Below are 23,491 nucleotides of genomic sequence, written 5' to 3' on the forward strand. Positions count from 1 at the left end.
CTGATGGAAAGGGAATAAAATGTTGCTACATACTAGTATACTACCTACATCAATATTCAATAGATATTAAATGTACCAATGGACGATTTAATTCAATTCAAATTCCTATCTACTACAGTAGATACTACCTACCTATATAATATACCAGACATAATCTACTTTATTATACATTTTTAGGTGTATATACAATATACTAATACTATTGATTATTAAGTACCTAATATAGACGTATATGTATTATAGAGGCATGTACTACTATACTATGTATTAACTATTAAGTATTTAAAATGTTAAACGATATAGGTAACCCGTTATATTGTTATGTTATTCTATCAAACGAAATAATTTAAATTTACAATTCTATTCACATTATTCTAATTATTTCACAGAAACAACGTAAGAAGATGTATTATACTTAATAAACGTTCATATTATTATATCTATATGTTTACAGTATAACACATTAAAATAGTCAAATATAACCGTACAATATACTACAATACCACAATAAGTACATAGCTAGTAGGTTTGAGTAGGTTCCTATATAACAATATATTATAGAGAGTTGAGCAAGAAAATTAAGGTGTAAACTGTAAGAAATATAGGTAGGTACTGGTTTCAAGAAAACAACCGGAAAACGGGTTTACTTATCAACTTATAGGTATTATTGTAAAGAGGCAATGGTATGCTTAGAAAGCAAAATAATGTGAAGATTTTAATGTTTGAAGATAGTCAATTCTTTTGATATAGTTACTGCAAAATGTTTAGCGTTTGATTCGTTATATTGACAGTTGGCAATGTTTCACTTAAACAGATAAATACATGTTTACAACTTTCCATTTTCAGTGCTTTCAGCTAGAAAATTATACAATACCTAAACCTATATACAGATAATAACCTATAACCTATAATCTATATAAGTACCTGAAGGCTGTTCTAATAAATACAACTACTTTATTGAACTTTGGGCTATAGACTACTCATCGGCTATCAGTCATCACAGAATTAATATGACTCAGCAGTTTTCAGTAATATACAATATTACAAAAAAAATATAATAATATATGAAATAATCTGGTAAATTATAGCATAATATAGTTAATAATATGTATAAACAATTCGAGTTTTCTTCTGATGGAAAGTAGCAAAAGTGTGGTGTTATAATATTATATACTTTTAACGGTGACCCCGGTTAAAATATCTCCAGTCAAAATATTCCCCGTAAAAATATTTCTGATGAAAAATATTTGTGAACTTAAATGCCTCCAACACAAAATTAAAAACTGGAATTGTATATCTACTATCTAACTATCTAATGCATTTTAAACGCATAGGTAACTTAAAACTTTACAATAATAATTACACACGTTTATAATAGAGGTCGAAAAGTACAGAATATAATTCTACCGACCGAAATAATCAGCGAGATAAATCTTCGCATATCGATTGATTATTGTAATATAATGGGTTACTTATCGATAGGAAGTATACATTTATAGGAATTGCGGAATAAAAGTCCCCAGGAAAAAAAATCCCCAGACTACAATATTACTCACAAGTCACAACCATTGCAAATGGTTGAACAAATATTTTTTAAACGTTAATTAGTATCTATAATTACCACAATATTAATATTTAATTACAAATACGTACATTATATTATATTATACTAAATTATATCATTCAAAAAATTAACATACAGTGTGTCCCAGAAGTTCTGTATCACCCTTAGTATATCCGTGGAAAATCAATATATTTAAATGCAGTTTTTTTTACAGTCATAAGTATAGAAATTCTAATTGAAAAGCATAATTTTCGATTTTTTTTTTCAAAAATTCAAAAATTATTAAACAATTTTTTTTGGTAAATAAGTTTTTTAAATTTCCAAGATAGCCATTTTGCTGATCGTATTTTTTAAAAAAGTTAAAAAAATATATTAAAATTTAATGAAAATCGCACAAGTTAATTATTATTTTTAATATTAGCCGAAAAATCAGAGTGATTGTAATAATGAAACATGCGAATCGTATTTTGCTAATGCCGTATGAATAGGTAACATAACTATTATTCTTAGAAATTCAAAATAAAGTATATAATACTAAAAATAATTTTTGAAAAATTAACAATAATATTTTATATTTCTATATTTATCATTCAAAAAATTAATATAAATAATATTATAAACAATTTTCTAAAACTTTAAACTACGATATTATAATTTGAAAATTTTTGTCGTTAAGTTAAATTCACACATAATATATTATCGTAATTTAAAACAAAATATCATTTATATTATCATTAATATTCTATTATCACTCTATAATTTTTTTGAATGAGATAATATTGTATAATATAATATAATATACGTATTTGTAATTAAATATTAATAATGTGGTAAATATAGATACTAATCAACGTTTAAAAAATAATTGTTCAACCATTTAGATGTGGTTGTTAGTAATAATGTAGTCTAGGGATTTTTTTTCCTAGGGTTGGGGATTTTTTTTCCGGGGATTTTTATTCCGATTACCATTTGTAGTCTTGATCACGATTAAAGATATTTAAGGTATATCTTTAGTACCTAATTGTGGTCTTGATGTATAGACGCGTGTGACAGTAATTTGATCACATAATAGTACTCGCATGTTACTATGTTAGTAGGACGGTGGTTCCGTACAACTTCACTACCAATATTTATATTTTAGTTCCTGAACTGATAGATATTGTATTGATTTTACAATGATGTCTTTTGTTTTCTGTCTGTCATCACCATTTGGGGCAGTCAAAATGAAAATAAATAATATAATTAATATTAAAATATTTTTTTTGTGCTACTTATAAAGATTTGAAATTTTTACTATAAATGTCGATAAAAATGTTCCCCCGTCAAAAACGTGAATATTTAATATTAGGTTCCTCATAATAAATTGTTATTAACCTATTTAAATTTGTGAAAGACCAAAATAAAAAATCTTTTTTTTTTGGATTTGAAGTATAAATTTTGACAAAATTCTTCAAGTTTAAAAAATGTGTACATTTCTTTGTACCTAGTTAAAAATATATCAAATGTTCAATTTTAATACCTAAGGTTTAAAATTTAAATAAAAAAGGTTCTTCGTTAGTTGTTCATACTAAGACCAAAAATCTAAAAATATTTAGATTTTTTATTATAGCCTTTTGAAGTTCAAAAGTAAATTTAGATATTTAAACGAAGAATAACGATGTTAGTTTTCTTGTTGTAATTCAAAAACATTATTCGTGGGAACTTGAAACTTTTAAGTATATTAAATTACATTATCAAAATATTTAGATTTATTTTAAGCCATTTACTATTTATACCACTATATTTTAATGGTAAGGTTGCATTAACTCAAAAGTTATAAACAATACAATTATATGATAAAAATATAGTATATAGTATGTACACTATTAAAATAATTAAATTTTTTTTAGCAGAATCAAAATCAATATACCGTAGTAAAATACATAGTAAAATAAATTACTTTAGTAGCAAAATCAAAAAGTAACAACTTATTATGATAAATTCATATTTTCATGTACCTATAATAATTATTTAATATTTTAATAGGCTGGCAGTCTTCGCTAAGTTTGTCGTATAAATATGATATTATATCATTGAACTTAAATGTGACAATTAACATATCCATTACAGTGACCCACGTGACACCTACTCTACCTACAGCTGAGAGGTACATACCCAGTACCCATTTGCCCACCTTATTTATTTTTTATAAATATGAATTATTTTCTAAGCTACCTATATCAGTATATTTTTATGATTTATATGTGTTATATTTTAACTTATTTTATTTTAATATTTTTTTTAACAGATTTTTTCCATAAAATATATTTTGTAGTAAAGATATTTTTCAGGAGGTGTAATGACCAATGCATTTTTAATAAAATATATTATTATGTTTTAGATACATTTTTTTCGTAAATATTCTGACAAATTAATTAACTTTTATAATAATGTAGGAATAGGAAAGTATTACAGAACTTACATAAAAAAATAATGTTTCTCACTAACAATAATCACAGTATAGTTTTCCAGCAGTTTATTATGTATTCTATGTAGGTACATTTATCTGTCCTTACTGATAGATTCATTATTCTCAGTGTATTTATTTTACTATGTGCATGTTTATTAAGTAGGTAGGGCGTGGATTTTAATGTCGTAAAAACTAAGAAAATTGCCTTCAACAAAATGTTTAAATAATATCCTTAAAATTTGTTTTTAAATATTTTTTTGATTAAATAATTGTATTTAACATTATAAAAATACTTAAACAATAACCTATAAGTATTATTTACATGTACGTAATTGGGCGTTATTGCAATTGAAGCAAGTCGTAAATAAACCGACCTTTCAATATATAGGTATTTGTATAGTTGTATAATATATATCATAATATAACATGGGTGCCTACTACCTAGTAAAAATAAGACGACAAATCTATATAGTTAACACCTATTTAATTTGTTTTTCTTTTAGTGATGTTGTTTATGGTACATTTTAATCAAATTGTATCGATTCTTATAAAATACCTTATGTTATGTGATAGTTATTTTCATACAGCTATTGGAAAAATCAAATTCAAATTTAATTAATTTTTATCTACTATAAAAAATAAAATAATTTATTATTGAATGTCAATAGACTGTGAATCGTGGTGACAAATGAAATGGAATAGTTTGTTTGTAATACACACTTTTAAAATCGAATAAATTCGTTGGATTATTTCTCTTTAGAATGTACAATGATTATATTACCTATGACTTTCTAATTTCCACTGCTTAACTAACAAAAAAGAATAAAATTAATTTGACACTTAAATATTATACACGACTCGACGTATCAGCAGTTGGTATAATTTTTTTTTTTGCTGCTTTGAGATTTATTTTTAGTTTTTACTGAGTTATACATGTGATATTGCAATTTTGCAAACACGAAAAGGGGAAATGAAGAATACAAGCATCAGTTCTTTCTTCGCTATAAATTACTACTTTAGAGAAACAAGTTCTATGATTCTGAAAATAACTTAACGGGTGCGGCTCCTCATGAGAGAGGCGAAGCTGGTATATTAATTAATTGGCATTGTTTGCATCGATGTCAAAATGCAGAATGGGTTATAATATTGTATTGTCTTCGCAAGTATATCAAATATAAATTATAATCATAATTGAATAATAAATTAGTGCATTATGGCTATGCTATATAAGTATGCATGTAAAACGACGTAAACACTATATTTTACCATACTATCACAATGATAAAATGTTGGGTAATAGGGTAAAGATAAAACATTTTAAAATTATAAAATTAAACCAATTTAGTAAATATGTAGTATCCGTTAGGTACTCATGAGTCATGACATATTCCTACTTTATAGTTTATACGTAAAAAGAGATAATAATCAGTTTATAATAAATTTGTATACGAATAACTCAATCAATTTTGTTGACTTTCATAGTTTTATAAAATTATAAACAAGGACAAAATTGTATTTAAGAGAAAATTTCGACATTAGAATAATGGTAGGTATATGAAATACTACCATTTTGAAGTAATTAAAATATTATGAAAAATTAATTGTATCAGATAGGTACGATTTTTTTTTTAAATGTATCTACCTACAGCTATATTATACCTCTTAATGCATTGAGTAAAATCAGATTTTCATTTAAGCTTTTAACTCTCTCATAGGCAGTCTCATTATAGTTGCATCAGTAATATTATAAATAAATAATTAGAAATCATTGTTATACTTAAAACATTATTTTATTTAATTTTAGAAAATTCAATTTAAATATTATGCTATTTGAAAAAATAAACCATTCCTATTTATACCAAAAAGTTATTTTTTCATTCTTAACGGTTTAATCAATACTACTATAGCTCCTTCAATTATTAGGTACTTATTAGTATAATAACAAATTGTACTGAATTGTAATACACATAACACACGCAATGCAATTTTCTTGTAAACATATTTATGAAATCTATTCACGAGTCACAACCAACACAACTATACAAAAAAAATACCATGGCCAATATAATTATTTAAAAATTGAATTTTGTAGTATGAAACAAAATGAGAATATCTAATATTGTATATTTTTATTGAATTATTTTAAATTTGAACAAATATTTTGGATATATGCTATGAAATAAAATATTAAATCGTTTTTAATTTTCAATCATGTATAGGTTTCTGGGTATTCGCAAGTTCAGAGATTTCTTTGATTTTTATGATTCCAATAATATTATTAAATTATACTATAGTTGGTATGTACCTTTATATACGTGGACGTGTGGTATGTTCATACGTTGACCCTTCAGCAGTTTTTAGACGAGGAACCAGATTCAAGTTATCCGGGAATCAGTGGGTCACTGATATTTTAATAGTTGAACTATTCAATTTTAATATTTAACATAAAAGCAATATAATTAATCGTAATAAATAATTTAATAACTGGATCTGAATAATGTTAATACTTAATATAATATAATTAGTAGGTATGAATAAAATAAAGAGTTGCCACTTCGAGAAATCAATCTTTTCATGAAAAGTTGTCCTTTAAGTTTTTAACCATTTCATGAAATAATCATGAAAAGTTGTCCATTAACCATTTCAATATATAAAATATGACATATTTTTATTTAGTATGATTAGTGCTTATAGGTACATTATTATTCATTATACTCATTAAAAATGCGTATAATTCTCTACTACCTACTTCATGTTAATGAACCTTAGGCCATAGCTATATAAATAAATATCTATAATACCTACTTTTTCAAACAATAATTATAATTTATAACATTAACATATCATTCGTTGGTTAATGGTTATAACTTATAACTAAGTAAATAATAATATGTTAAGTGAAACTGGGGTACCTACCCCATACATTATTAGTCCCCCACATGGCTCAATTTGTATATATTGAAATAGGTAATCAAAAAAATATTCTGCTTTGGAATATGAAATGTATGTTGTCTTTCATAACAATAAAAACTCAAAAAATAATGGCGATAAATTATAATAAGTATAATTATTTTACTTAGAGGTTGTTTAGAAAATACATCACATTATGTAAAACTATTTTAAAAAAACTTTATAATTTTCAAAATTATCCGTGTAGACACTTAAGCGGATCACGCCCGATCACACTATATATTTTAATGAATAAGCTAGATAATAATAATATTTTCCCCCAAAAAGTAAAAAATTATTTTGTATGATACACAAATGTGCGAAACTTTTATTATTTATATATCAAGGCTGCAAAAATGATATAATCATCACGGTGAACTTTGATTTTAGTGATTAATTTAATATCATTATCAAATATTCAAACGTAATAAAAAAACGAAAATTTAAAATCAGTGAAATCTGAAAATTAAATAAAAACAAAAATTAATATGGCAACGCTATGTAGTGATGAAAGTAATCAGCGGCCGCAGGAAATACATCAGACATGCTATCAAAGTTCAGAATAACGACAGTAGATGTCGCTGCCATTATTGTTTTGACACATCGCATTAAGGGGCGAATACCAATAAGAGATCCATCAAACCGAAATGTACAATGTAGTATGTACCTACATTATATTGATTATGTATGTTTATAGTAAAATAGTAAAAATAGTATATAATATATATTATATATTTGTATATTTATTTGATAACGTATTCTCCAATGTATATAATAATAAATAATAGTAGGTACGAGGTACCCCAACTGCCAAAGTACCTAGTAAAATAGTAAACCATTTTGAATAAAACATGAAGATTTTCAAGATACGCATCGATTTGAAATAGTTACGTACCGACAGAAATAGTTATACGTACCGGCTCGTATCGAAGTCTGAGACCGATATTGGTCACCGTACGTATCGCTTGTATATTGCACACGTAACTTCTTGAACGCTCTTGAACTCAAATTTCTTCCTTGAAAATCTTGCATGTTTATTGTACTTAACACTGAAAATATGTCATACCTAGTAATTATCCTTTCCATTGCTTTGACTAAAAGTTCCATGAAATGTGATAAATATCATAATAGCCCTTATGAGTTATGTATAATATGTTTATGTATATTGTATACCTATTGCATATGTAGTAAGTACCTACATAAATATATTTACTAATGTAAAATGTAAATGTGCCATAACATTTCATTAGATAATAATATAAACAGTACATGAATCATATTTGAAAAATCGTGTGTGTCGTACAACTGTAACAGTAGGACAACTGTAACAAGTGAATCACTGTAAAGGATGGTATTAAATTTGAGTTCAATGATGTAAAATCATTATTGTATACGAAAAACGATTCTGAGTAAAAATGGTCTGTCAGCCTATGATATTACCAAATATGTATATTTGATGATATTATTTTGATTCAAGTACTTTATTTTACTATTAGGCATTAGTACCTTCAACAGTAAGTTAAATTCATTTTTGCCAAAAAAAAGATTCATATACCTACAAATAATATTTTTAAATAAGAACAAAAAAACTAAAAAAAAATCATAATAGGTACTTGGTTTTATATGCAATTTCGTTTAAATTTGAACTTCAAATGTCTGTAAAAAAATAACTGTGTGTAATTTTTAGAATTTTTGGTCACAGTATGAATTATTTATGAGAATCCTTGTTTTAAATTTTCAATACGAATAAAAATTGAACAATTTATAATTTTTTAATTACAACAAATTTGAGAATTTTCGTACTTTGATAAATGTTGTCAAAATTTCAACTTAAAATAGGTTCTTATAAAAAACATCGTACCTAATGATATTTATCAACTGGTATTATAACAACTTATAACGAACCTTGTATTACATTTTCAAGCTTTTTGACCCAACGAATCAAATTGTATTGAAATTTATAGAACAAAATACTGTCATCGGTCCGCTCAGAATCTAAAACTAAAAAAGTTGAAAATGTCTATAAAGTATAAATAACTCAAAACAATTCAAAATATTTTGAACATTTTATCATGTACTTATAGAAAATTATAAAATAAACATTTGATGAAAATTTCAAGTACCTACGGTTAATAGTTTTCGAATAAAAACGAAATAAGAAAAGGTGGATAAGTGGATGTCGATCTGCTGTACAGTAGGTTACAAGTGGGTCACTGTAATGGATGGTGTTAAATTTGAATTCAATGATATAATATCATTGTAAAAGAAAAACGATTCCAAGCAAAAACGGTCAGTCAGCCTATGATATTACCAAGTATATTTGATGATATTATTGTGAATAAAGTAATTTATATATAACCTATTTACGTGGAGTCTTGTTTTAAATTTTCAATCCTTAGCCATAAAAGTTAAACATTTTATACATTTTTAACTACAAAATAATTAATAAATTATAAATTTGATAAATGTTGTCAAAATTTGAACTTTAAATGCTTATAAAAAAAAATTGTGCCTATGTATTTTTAATATTTTTCAACTGCTATTAGAACGATATACCAGGAGCCTTATATTCAATTTTCACGCTTTTTTACCCAACAAAAAACTTTTTATTAATATTAATAGAAAAAAAAACTAAAAAAATCATCTATAGTCAAGTATAGTAATAGTCATTCGTTTTTTAATTACAATAAAATAAGAAAATTGTTACATGAGAAATCGAGTAAATATCAAATGTTGTAAAAATATAAATTTCAGACGCTCATAAAAATTTAATTTAAGTTTCTTGTAGACATTTTTTTTTTGATAAAGGTAGACAAACTTATGAGTAATCTTATATTACATTTCAAAATCTTAGATTTAAAAAGAAAAATTTTTTTGAATTCTCAACTCAAAATAATTTGCTAATTTTCGTGATTTTTCCGTATTTTGTCAACATTTGAACTTTAAATGCTTATAATTAAAAACTGTGACTAAGGATTTTTCATTTTTTGTATCTACCTTTGAAACAATAACTTAGGAGCCTTTTATTAAATTTTCAAGCTTTTTTACTCAACAGATAAAATTTTATTGATATTTATAGAAAAAAAACTAAAAAAATTGAAAACTGACAATGGCCGTAAACAGCTCAAAAAGAGTCAAAATATTTTGTAAATTTTATGGTGTATAGAAAATGCTAATATAAACATTCAGTCAAAATTTCATGTCCCTACGGTCATTTGTTTTAGAGTTACACCAAAAACCAAAATCGATTTTCTCAAAAACAGATTTTGCGTAAAAATTCCCGTTTTTCCTTAATTTCCTTTTGTTTTTCACGTCGTTTTTGAAAACTACTGGGAAGTTTTTACTTTTGACCCCCCCAAAGTATGAACTAGATTCACTTTCCTATCAGAAAAGTTACTGTTGAAGAAAATCCAAGCACTTTTACTGTCCTAAAAGGTGATGACAGGCACAAAAATAAAAAAATAAGCATCTTTCTACTTCAAATTGTCATGACAGACACAAAATAAAATACATATTGTAAATCATCACTCCGGTTAGAATCTTAAAAGTTAGATGTAAAATGTTGAAAACGTTTTAATTCTTATAATAACATTTAAAGATTTTTTTTTAATCTTAGCCCTAGGATTTTATACGTTTCTTATTTGTATAGATAATATCTAATTTAAATATATATATATTTTTTTTATCAAAATAAATAATAAAAGTTATATAAGATACATTCAAATAATAAAAGATTATAATATTATTGATAATATAAATGTGCGCTTAACATTAAATTCAATTAATAACACAAGCTATTTTATAAAAAGAAAATTTCGTTTGATTTCAGTTATTTTTATATTCTATGTATGTTATCATATTAATAACTAATAAATATGCAACATATTATTATTAATTATAAATATTCTTCCGTTGTCAGCTTGCTATCTGTTTCATACAATATGAATGTGCTGATTTCCCCTTTTATTTTTGATATTATATTTTGTCTGTGAAGCAAAATAATTTAATTCAATAAACTGATTTTTCCAATTACGTATTTTATTTTTTCAATAGCCATATCCACGTCTTCCTCGGAAATGTTCTTGTGCAAAACCAACCTCACACATCCTTCGTATAAATATGAAATTCGAACAGACGTTAAATTTACTTTGTGCAGATTATCATCACCCTCGTTGTCTACCTGTATAATATAAATAATACAGATCATACTGCACATAATATAATATAGGTTCCTAACTTACATTAATATAGTGACCTACTACCTACAGGTTATACCTACAGTTCTACAGACTAAAGTGGTGAAACATTTTTTTACTTATTGTGTCATTTCAGTTTTTAATAAGGGTGGTGATGGTGGAGTGGTGAAGGGGGGGGGGGGGGGGGTTGTAAAAGTTTAACCAGTCCATAGAATTAAAAAAAAAAACCACTCGTGAGCTAATTTTCTTCGTATCTTAATACAATATTACCGTCTTGTATAATTTTAAATGTACCTATTATCGTAGACATAAATACATTTTTTGAGGCAGTGGAATCCTTTTAGATTTTTCTAGAAGGGTTGAACAAATTGAATTAATGAATTACAACACTTAACGTCTAAATAAGATGGCTATAATAAAGTAATCAAAAAAAGTGTAAAATATAAAATAATTTCAGAGGTAAGTTTTAAAATTACGGATAAATATAAGAGATGGTTATTTTATTTTTAGCTCCTATTGTTATTGTGTCTGTTGTTACAGAGTTACAATGAAAAGCGGGCAAGTATAAGTAACGTTCTGCTGTGCGTGGGTATAGTAGGTGTCAAGTGTACTTTGTTGTTGAGTAGTTTGTAGATCACTGTAATATTGTAATAACTTATAGATGTGTTACATTTGAATTCAATGATAAATATCATAATAATTTATTTTACAATTAGTAAATATGATAGGTATAAATTGGCCATAAAATTAACCTCAATATTTTGAAAATGTCACACGCCCTTAACTCCCAAATTACGCCAATGATAAACTGTTTACCTTCAACAGCATGTTGTAGAGGTCAGCTGACTTGATCTCCGAATTGTTTAACTTTATAATTAATATATTGGTATCGATTTTCTCCAGGTTAACAGACACGTCAGGACTAGCCATTTGATGGATAGCTGCAAAAAATAACTGTTTCGTTTTACTAACACCATAGGCGCAATTTGGACAACTGATTTGGGGGGGGGGGGGGGCTAAATTTATGAAATCATTACAGACCCGCATAATTTTTTTAGTAAGTGGATTTAAGAATGAATACATTTAAATTGACCCCCAAATTGCGCCTATGACTAACACACTATGTACAATATACTATGTGCTATTATACTATACCTACTGTATATAATAGATAATGATTATTCATTTAAATCATAGGCACAAATTGTCTTTAAATATTATAATCTAAAGATATACTGTGTAATTATCTAAGTAAATATATAGGCAGGGGTGCAATTTTAATGAAAAAACTGGGGGTGCTGAAGTCCCTCTATTTTTTTTGTCATATTATCATATGTAAACTTATGCACTTATGTAGACGATAAATACAAGTAAATAGCAATTCGAAAACATTGGTCACTAGTTTAAATAGAATTATTTACTATCATTATCAATGATAAAATTATAACAGTTTCAATAGTAAATTGGCGTTTCTCCATAGAAATATATAGTATTCTAACTAATATATTTTGTCACACTGCAAATGTGTCCAGCGATGCGTTTTCACCGAATTGCTGTACGAACGGGTGTTATCGACACCGCTACGGTATTTACAAATAATCTAAATTTAAAATGTTCACTATGATTTTATGTTTTTATTACACGTCTTTACGTATTACCCGTCTACACTCTACATACACAAACGTTTCATCAGAATATCACTTGATTAGTTTTTAAATAATAATATTATTTATAAATATAAATAAAAAATAACATAACAAAAACTGTTTTTTATACATAATGACTATTAAAATGTTAATTAACATGAAAATATTTGGGGCTGCTAATTTCAAAATTGGGCACACCCAAGCCCCCCCCCAAATTGCGCCTATGTATATAGGCATATAGCACAGTCTATTGTCCAAGTTCATTTAAACTTTAAATCCTTACTAATAAAACTGTTAAGTAGTTCAATACTTAACATATTGACATAATGACACATTATGTTGTACATGGTACATCAATGTTTTAAGAAAATTGTTTGAATCCACCTATTGAACCAATAAAATACAAGTTGTAATATTTGTGAGTTGTTACTTAGTTGTTAGACAGATTTGTCAACAAACAAATTATGATAAAAATTAAGGCCTGGTACATAAATAATAATATTTTTAGAATTTATCGTGACCTCCATTTTTCAGACTAGTTTAAAATATTAGAAACAATGAGTGTTTATAGCTACTTAACTGTGAAAAGCATCTTTTTGTATTTAAATTCATGTATTATAAAATATTTGCTAACTTGAACTAAATAGTAAATATACGTGCATACAATTATCGAAAACAATATTATGATTATAGATACTGTGTTACTATACTGTGTTTACTTACTAATGTACTATTATGCGATATTCTTGGTGCTAGATCTAGATTTCACTATTTCAGTGTGCTTAAAGCTGAACTCTTTTAGTACCCGGCTATTCGCGTTTGACGTGGTAAATAGTAAAACGAGTGCGATTTTATAAAACAAAAATACACAATTATATACCATGTCCAATTTTCTTGGCGTGCCAGTGATCCACGGCCAATCTTTCCACGCAGTTATCTAATGCGTACACGCCAGCTGCGGCCACGATACCGGATTGGCGCATAGACCCACCCAAGGATTTTCTGATTCTTCGGCACCTAAACACGGACAACGGACATTTAAAATAATAATATTGTTTTCAGTGTGGTTTTAGAAATTAATATGGCAGACGGATTCATTACCTTTCTATAAACATTTTGTTGCCCACCAAAACCGCACCAATGGGTGCCCCGAGCCCTTTACTCAGACAGAACGTCACGGAATCACAGTGTTCAGCTACTCGACTGACGGGGACACCCAAGTGAACGGCTGCGTTGAACACTCGAGCCCCGTCCATATGTAAAGGGACGTTTTTTTCCTTAGTAAATTTTCCTAGCTAAATAAAAACCAAGTATATGGTTAAACAGGAATTTATTATAACTTGGTTGATTATATCATATTATAATATGTTTTGTTTTTAATTATCAGTTATTTTTATAAATATTTACCTTACCTTGTAAAATGTAAACTATTCAAGTAAATATTTGTGGAGATATTAAACAATTAACTGAGGAAATGTGTTACTTTTAACTAAGTTTTTGTGTATAAGGTACATGCGCAATACGTCATGACCTACTAAAAGTCCAAAATAATTTAAGATTTAAATTTGGCTCTACATTTGACTTATAAATTTACATTTGTACATTTATTATCAATCTCTTTTTTAACATAATTAAAATTTAAAAAACGGGAAAAATTCGTATGTGAAGTAGTTTTTTGTTTTAGTTAGAGTACTTGAGTAAACGACTCTTGTTCGTTAGTAAAAGCCTTAGTTATATAATTTAGTAATTGATATAAGTTTTACTGATCTCTATAGGTAATGACTAATGGCATAAACCTAATACGATTAAACGTAGAAATACTGATTAAACAAAAAAAAAAATGAAGAAGTAATATACTAGACGCAGACCCGCAGATTAAATAAGCAAAACTTATAAAGTTTATTTTACTTGATCAAGCCACTCAAGAGGAATTACTACACCACCAAGATAGTTGTGGGTGTTTTCTATGCAAACTAATGATGTGTGAGATTCATAATCAAGTGGATTCGATGGCCGAAATTTTTCACGTAATTCTGTCATATCTAATGAACCATCTGATAAATTTCTAACTTCTCGCATTTGCAAACCTGCAAACTGGTTAATGAAAATACCTATACATTAATATTAGGTAGTAGACAAACTACCAAAATAAATAGAAATTTAACCTGCGCAGCTCCACTCTGTTCCCACAGCAAAATGTGACTTTTGTTACCAACTAGTACTTCACATCCTCGTTGATCGTTCATGTGAGCTATCACTGAAATTTAAGTGTTATTTTAACATAAGCTCTGTTATTTTTATTGGTGACCGGGCGTCCGGGCCACCAGGACTAATAGACGCACTTTTCAAGTTTTTTTTCACATTTGTAATTCTGTTTTATAAATTTTTAAATATTATACTTATATTCCTTAATAAAAATTTTCGATTTTAAACAGTTCTCAATTATCGTCTCAACAATTAACTTAATTTAGTGCTAAAACAAAGAATTTAAAAAAAGAATACTGATTCCGATTTCTTTACCCCAAATGTACGTTGACACAATCACTTAAGTAATAAAATGTATATTGTTATTAAATATTTATAACAGTTGATAAATACCTGTATTCACATAGATATGTATATATCATTAAAGTATAAGATACCTAATATTTTCATTAGCTGTGTTTATTTTGTAACTATAAAAACAATGACTTTTTTTTATAAATAAAAGCATGTAAAAAATATGAATAAATTTCCAATGATGACTTTGAAAAATAACCGGCATTCATAATCATCTGAGTCAAGAATGATGACAATTACACATGTAAATTTGTCGCAAATTAATCCATGTCAATTAGTCACAGACTATTTTTTTTTTAATTATTGACACAATTGAAAAAATCTAGATATTTGAGTATTTCACACAATTATTATATCATCAACATAAAATATGTAAGTGTTGAAAACACAAAATTGTGTTAGCTAGCTTAGAGTTATAAAAACTATAGAGGTAAAATATATGTTTCTGCAAATATTTTTTTATGTTATTGTTATAAATACAAATTACTTGCAACTAAATTTCCCATGACGCCGCTTGGTAGAAATAATGCTGCTTCTTTTCCAAAAAGTGTTGATGATTTATTTTCCAATACTATATAATCAAAAAAAAGAGTCAGTTGTAGGTATACTTAAAAAAATATAAATAATACCATTAAGTAATTGAGTAGTTATATTTAAGTATATAAATTACTGCAGCATGGCGGTGCAACTATAAGGATTAATTTATATCCTATAGTTTGAGTTTACATATAGAGTACATAATATACCTTAGTTAGTATGGTTTGGCTAACTGATTGAACAATATTCTATTTTCAATACCTGGCGTTTAGAAAGTGATTATATAATTTATTTCAGAATTAACAAAATATCTAGGTACTTATAATTTTAAATTGTTCCATGGTTTGTGTATTTATTTTTAAGTGGACATATTCATTCATAAATGTTAAGCATAATATAATATGCATTTATCAAATGTATGTTCAGCTGTTCGCATTTAGTTTCATCAGTTTTGATATAATGATATTAGAGTAAATTAACCAATTTTAAATTTAAAGGTAACAAAATTATCTCTATTGTATTAAAGAATTTTTTCAATGGTTTTTTCTTAAATACAAGATAAAAATTCTCTCTTAAAATTATAATATTAAAAAGAACCTAAAACTTATTATTATATTATAAGTTATATAACCATATAACAGTATAATATGCCAACTTCACCAGAGAAAAAGAAAACAAACATAAAATACGGTACTAGATTGATGTACTTTGGGTTTAGTACACCTTAGTTCACAATTACTTATTTTCAATACACTTTTTAATAGACAGTACATTTTTGAATAAAAAAAAATTCAATTTCGCCAATATTTGAATTTGCATAAAAAAAATGGTAAATGCCAAATACTTATTAAATATTTAGTTCATGTCTAGAAAAATAAAAAAACTGGTGAACATTTCAAGTGTTTATAAACGGTTATTCCTTTTTGATTTACAAGATTAACAAGGTCGTGGTGGCCATTCCCCCCTCCCATGTAAAAAGTCTAGTACCTACTCTAGTTTCATGTCCCGAAAACATAATTCAAAAAAAGGTGGATAAGTGGATGTCGCTCTGCTGTACAGTAGGTTACAAGTGGGTCACCGTAATGGATGGTGTTAAATTTGAATTCAATGATATAATATCATTGTATAAGAAAAACGATTCTGAGCGAAAACGGTCAGTCAGCCTATGATATTACCAAGTATTGATGATATTATTGTGAATAAAGTAATTTATATATAACCTATTTACGTGGAGCCTTGTTTTAAATTTTCAATCCTTAGCCATAAAAGTTAAACATTTTATACATTTTAACTACAAAATAATTAATAAATTATAAATTTGATAAATGTTGTCAAAATTTGAACTTTAAATGCTTATAAAAAAAAATTGTGCCTATGTATTTTTAATATTTTTCAACTGCTATTAGAACGATATATCAGGAGCCTTATATTAAATTTTCACGCTTTTTTACCCTACAAAAATTTTTTTATTGATATTTATAGAAAAAAAAATTAAAAAAATTGAAAACTGACAATGTCCGTAAACAGCTCAAAAAGAGTCAAAATATTTTCAACATTTTATGGTGTATAGAAAATGCTAATATAAACATTCAGTGAAATTTTCAAGTATCTACAGTCATTCGTTTTTTAATTACAATAAAATAAGAAAATTGTTACATGAGAAATCGAGTAAATATCAAATGTTGTAAAAATATAAATTTCAGACGCTCATAAAAATTTAATTTAAATTTCTTGTAGACATTTTTTTTTTGATAAAGGTAGACAAACTTATGAGTAATCTTATATTACATTTCAAAATCTTAGATTTAAAAAGAAAAATTTTTTTGAATTCTCAACTCAAAATAATTTGCTAATTTTCGTGATTTTTCCGTATTTTGTCAACATTTGAACTTTAAATGCTTATAAATTAAAACTGTGACTAAGGATTTTTAATTTTTTCCATCTACCTTTGAAACAATAACTTAGGAGCCTTTTATTAAATTTTCAAGCTTTTTTACTCAACAGATAAAATTTTATTGATATTTATAGAAAAAAAAACTAAAAAAATTGAAAACTCACAATGTCCGTAAACCGCTCAAAAAGAGTCAAAATATTTTCTGGTGTATAGAAAATGCTAATATAAGCATTCAGTGAAAATTTCATGTATATACGTTCATTTGTTTTAGAGTTACACCAAAAACCAAATTCGATTTTCTCGAAAACAGATTTTGCGTAAAAATTCCCGTTTTTTCTTAATTTTTCTTTTGTTTTTCACGTCGCTTGTGAAAACTACTGGGAAATTTTTACTTTTGACCCCCCCCAAAGTACCAACTAGATTCACTTTCCTATCAGAAAAGTTACTATTGAAGAAAATCCAAGCACTTTTACTGTCCTAAAAGGTGATAACAGACACAAAAATAAAAAAAAAAATAAAAAAATAAAAAAAAAACACACATCATTGTAAAATCAATACATTCATCGCTTCGCTCAGAATCTAATATGAATAGAAATACGGAGTACCTAATAGGGTAATTTAATTATAAAGTGTACCATGTTTACGAGAACACACTGTATATACATATATGCTATATCACGTATAAATTGTTTGTAATAATAAATGCATTTTTAAAATTGTTATCATTGTTGTTCATGACTTATGTGATTGCTAAAAAGAAATAATTATAAATTCACGTTTTTGGAGATATATAAGACCACGTAACTATACGGTTATCTACTTGATCTAGATAACTGTGCCTACACAATACATGTACATTAAAGAAATACATTCTCTGATGTTTAAGACGCCAAAAATTTAATTTGGATAAGGTTGTCCACTAGATAATTATTATTTATTTATCTCAAATAGGTATTAAACACAGAAACAATATTATTATTTTATATGCCTGTGGTACCAAATGAAACCGATTCATGCATGGATATCTAAGTATTAGATAATAAACTGTTACAATTATGTATATCTCATAGGCTCTATATAGGTACTTAGTATAAGGTCTATGGTGTATTTGTGGTAGCACGTGATCAATGATAATGGGTTTCTGATTGTTGATTGAAAAATTTTCAATTTGCTACCTATTTTTGTATTTAGTATCTACTAGTCCTTCAGTCCTTCAGTCCTTGTATGTAATTATTTTGTATTGTTATTTATTATATATTTTAACATAATACAGATTACAGTTATTTTTCATGTAAGATGTGTTATTTTAGATTTTCACATTAGTATTTTGAACTAATAAAATTTTTAGTATTGCCTATTTGTGTTAATTATTATATAGAAATTCAAATTTATTATCTGAGGTGTTTTTATTTGGCTCCCCTGCAGCATTATATTTCTGCAGGCGTCTTTGCCAACAAACTAATCCAAAGATTAATAATTGTTTAAAACAATTTTATGCACTTATACACTATAATACTGATAACTGATTAGTGATTACGTTACATTAATACGTACAATTTACGGTTGGGTCTTCTCGGTAGCCATCGTCTCCAACTTCTGCTTCAAACATGGCTTGCCGCATATGGATGTCTGGTTTTGTAACTGTGTCACTTATTAAGTCAACAACCTTAACAGGCTACAAATCAGTTAAATAATAAAATTTAAAAGTTGATTAATTATTTAAATTTTTTATTGTATTTTGAGGACAACACTATGTTTAAGGAAAAATAACATCATGATAGTGGTATCGAGGGGAATTTTAACGGAATAAATATTTATACCATCTATTTAAACAGCTTTAAAAACTAGTTACAATTAATTTAATATATAATAAATACAAGAAAAATCGTCTGTTTCCACACGTCCTTCGTGAAAATAAGACTTATTACTTACTAAAATATGTCCCTACAGTAATAAAATGATGTGTATAAGATTTTATTAGGATTATTATACTATCAGTATTAAATACGTAAAAAATAACTGTTTATGGTGATCGATTAAATATTTTATTTGAAAAATTGGCCGTTTATTTAAGTAATAGCAGTAGATGTATACTATATTTAATATTGTAGATATTTGATACCATAATAAAAATATTGGGTAACTTATTTATAGCTGACTAAGAATATTAGCAAAACTTAAAGCTAAGTAAATATATGTTTATTTTTCAAAAATGTTCTGGTGTATTTTGATAGATGAGGATCGATGTGCTACTTATTGTATTGAAGGATTTTAATTTAAATATTGATTTTATTTTATGTATAGGTATAATGTATAATATGTAGGTAAATAAATATATTAATTTACAAGTATTGAAATATACTAACTATTTTGGATGATTCTCGATGTTCACTCATGATATTTCTTTCAGAAAATGTTTGCTTATAACCACTAAAACACAATTAAAAAAGTATAAAATTCGCAATACTATAATTGCAATTTTATGGTATTAGTATTATAAGAAAAATTAATATTTAGAAAGATCAATAGTCAATGTGTTCCAAAACTACTTCGGGGCTTAAAAACTTTATAACATAACACAATATTGTATCATAACATCAATATTAAATATGACCAACATACTATAATTTCACTATTGTTTAGGTACCTACGTAGATCGTAGAAAACAACGGATGTTAATAAAAATACGGACATTATTCTCATATTATTATAAGCGAATTAAATTATTCCGAGGGGACCGACCGTCTCGAGTATGTTAGTGATGTTTTTTTATATCGTATTGAAAATTTGGTACGCATTACCATGTTGTAAATAAAAAAAATGATTCCTTTTTGTAATTTGTTCGTATTTTTCGTAGAATAATGATGGTTCAATAATATATTATGATTTATGAACTATAGGTACTGCAAAGTATATTCAATTTTATAACGTACAGTTAACTATTAGAAAATGTTTGCTTCTTACTAACTAATCACTCCCCTCATAAGAAGTGTGTGCTAAACTACAAACACGAAAAGTCAATAGTATTGTAATAAATGTATCGAATGCTTATCCATTCTGCAGGCATAATTGAAATACTATCTACATTAAATATTACAAATCAAAAATATTCGAGCACCAACCTAATCCCATATGGACATTTACGTGTAAATATTAAGCCCTACAAAAGTAATTTATAAAAACATATATATACATATTTAGCCATTTAGGTATAAATTATACCTACCTATAAATAATATTATGTAAAAATGTATACCAAAAAAAAATTAAAGCCACGAGTTGCAGGTAGAAAATAGCCAGACAAACTGGTGTTAAGAACCAGAGCTTGTATAAAAGAACATCTGTAGAAGAAAACTTCCAGTGGAAGCTGCACTTTTTTAAATCTACTTCTCCCTTCCTTTACCATACTTTTATTTGTCGTCGTTATGACCAACTATCACCACTCTCAAATTTATTGGGAAAAAACTTGTTAAACGTACTGCAAAAATCTCAATAATAAATTGAAAAAAAGTGAAGGAATAGGTACGCTTGGTCACATACCTATAAGAATATAAACACTACCTATGTAATAGTATTAGACACCCAAAAACTAGATCGGAATTCGGAGAGAGTGAAAAGTCGTTTACCAGTGAGTGAGTGTATTAGAAAACTAATAATTTATAGCTATCTTAATATTATTTTTTTATCTAAATTGTTAACAAAAATTATGGTTAGAAATTTAATTATTTAAATTACATTTATGTAGGCTGACAATTTTGGTTGTTTCCAAATATTTAGAAATAACCTAAATATCTTATTATAATTAAAAATAAAAGACGATAAAAATAATTATTTGGTAAGAAAAAAATGTTTTAAAATTGATTGAACACTTACCTCTAGAATTCAATTTTATGAAACTGCAGCTGGGCTGTTGAGCGGTTAAAAAAATATTAACAATTTGGAGGGCGATGGCAGAGAAGCTATGAGGTTTTTATAGATTGTCTGATTCAGTGTTGCCAGAATTCATAAAATAAACTAGAATTAAACCGTTAAATTGGGTACCTTACAATACTTTGAACAAAATCAATGTAATATTTTAAATATATCTAATATTTAATTAAAAACATATAATATCTTTGTATGATGCATTTATTACATACATTTTGAACCACACATATTTTTATGAATCGAGAGCGTCCAAAGAAACTAATTAGGAGGTGTTCAAACACAAACTTATATTTTTTGAGTGTTTAAAGTTCAAAGTTTTACAACATTGAATGTTCATCCGTTAATTTACTATTTTTCCTTAACCGATTTTTTTTTGCTGTAATTTAAAATCAAAGAACTATAGATACTTGACATTTTCACCAAATATTTATTTTATAATAGTTTGACACTTCTTGTGTAATTTAAAGACATTTGAAATTGAATTTTTTTTCCGTATTTCTATTCATATTAGATTCTGAGCGAAGCGATGAATGTATTGATTTTACAATGATGTGTGTTTTTTATTTTTTTTTTAATTTTTTTTTTTATTTTTGTGTCTGTCATCACCTTTTAGGACAGTAAAAGTGCTTGGATTTTCTTCAACAGTAACTTTTCTGATAGGAAAGTGAATCTAGTTGGTACTTTGGGGGGTCAAAAATAAAAATTTCCCAGTAGTTTTCAAAAGCAATTTTCTTATTTTATTGTAATTTAAAAACGAATGACTGTAGATACTTGAAAATTTCACTGAATGTTTATATTAGCATTTTCTATACACCATACAATTTTGAAAATATTTTGACTCTTTTTGAGCGGTTTACGGACATTGTCAGTTTTCAATTTTTTTAGTTTTTTTTTCTATAAATATCAATAAAAAATTTTTTGTTGGGTAAAAAGCATGAAAATTTAATATAAGGCTCATCGTTCTAATAACAGTTGAAAAATATTAAAAATACATAGTCACAATTTTTTTTTATAAGCATTTAAAGTTCAAATGTTGACAACATTTATCAAATTTATAATTTATTAATTATTTTGTAGTTAAAAATGTATAAAATGTTTAACTTTTATGGCTAGGGATAGAAAATTTAAAACAAGGCTCCACGTAAATAGGTTATAATATATAAATTACTTTATTGAGTTTATTTTATTCACAATAATATCATCAAATATACTTGGTAATATCATAGGCTGACTGACCGTTTTCGCTCAGAATCGTTTTTCTTATACAATGATATTATATCATTGAATTAAAATTTAACACTTTCCATTACAGTGACCCACTTGCAACCTACTGTACAGTAGAGCGACATCCACTTATCCACCTTTTTTATGTTCGAAAATGTTTGAAGTTGATTAATAAATTTGGTATAAGGAGGTAATAGTTCTGCCTGATATCGGAAACTTTCTCTCCAATTCATGTTTGTATAGTTTTTTCTTGGCTTAGCCATTTTGGCAAGAACATTATTTCCTCCTGGTGTAGATATCTAGTATATATTGTATAAAAATTGTTCATGTGAATGTGAAAATCATCTATATACATATCCGGTGTGGGCTTTCATAACAAGTCGACGGATACTTTCGATTTAGACAGTTGGCGAGTCAGCGATAGAGACCCTGCCCAGTCCCTATAGAGTATTGTATATACTACGAACATTATTATGTGAAAATTTTAATTTAATTTATTTTTAATCAATTAATAATTATGTTTGATTTAAGTTATAATTGTTTTTA

The 23,491-nt window shown here is 26.4% G+C and overlaps 1 protein-coding gene across 1 annotated transcript; it reads right to left on the minus strand.

Moving 5' to 3' along the window:
• Positions 1-10,617: 10,617 nt before the first annotated feature.
• LOC132941963 (low specificity L-threonine aldolase-like) lies at positions 10,618-21,751 on the minus strand. Its single transcript, XM_061010229.1, has 10 exons — positions 21,668-21,751; positions 20,161-20,224; positions 19,349-19,469; positions 15,851-15,934; positions 14,970-15,061; positions 14,713-14,898; positions 13,906-14,099; positions 13,685-13,821; positions 11,975-12,099; positions 10,618-11,142 (listed from the first exon to the last, which is right to left on the minus strand). Exons 2-10 carry the CDS (start codon positions 20,188-20,190, stop codon positions 10,966-10,968), a joined length of 1,146 nt encoding a protein of 381 aa, XP_060866212.1. The 5' UTR covers positions 20,191-20,224; positions 21,668-21,751; the 3' UTR covers positions 10,618-10,965.
• Between the last annotated feature and the right edge of the window lie 1,740 nt (positions 21,752-23,491).

Source organism: Metopolophium dirhodum, chromosome 3 (genome assembly GCF_019925205.1).
Source record: "Metopolophium dirhodum isolate CAU chromosome 3, ASM1992520v1, whole genome shotgun sequence".
Lineage (NCBI taxonomy): Eukaryota > Metazoa > Arthropoda > Insecta > Hemiptera > Aphididae > Metopolophium > Metopolophium dirhodum.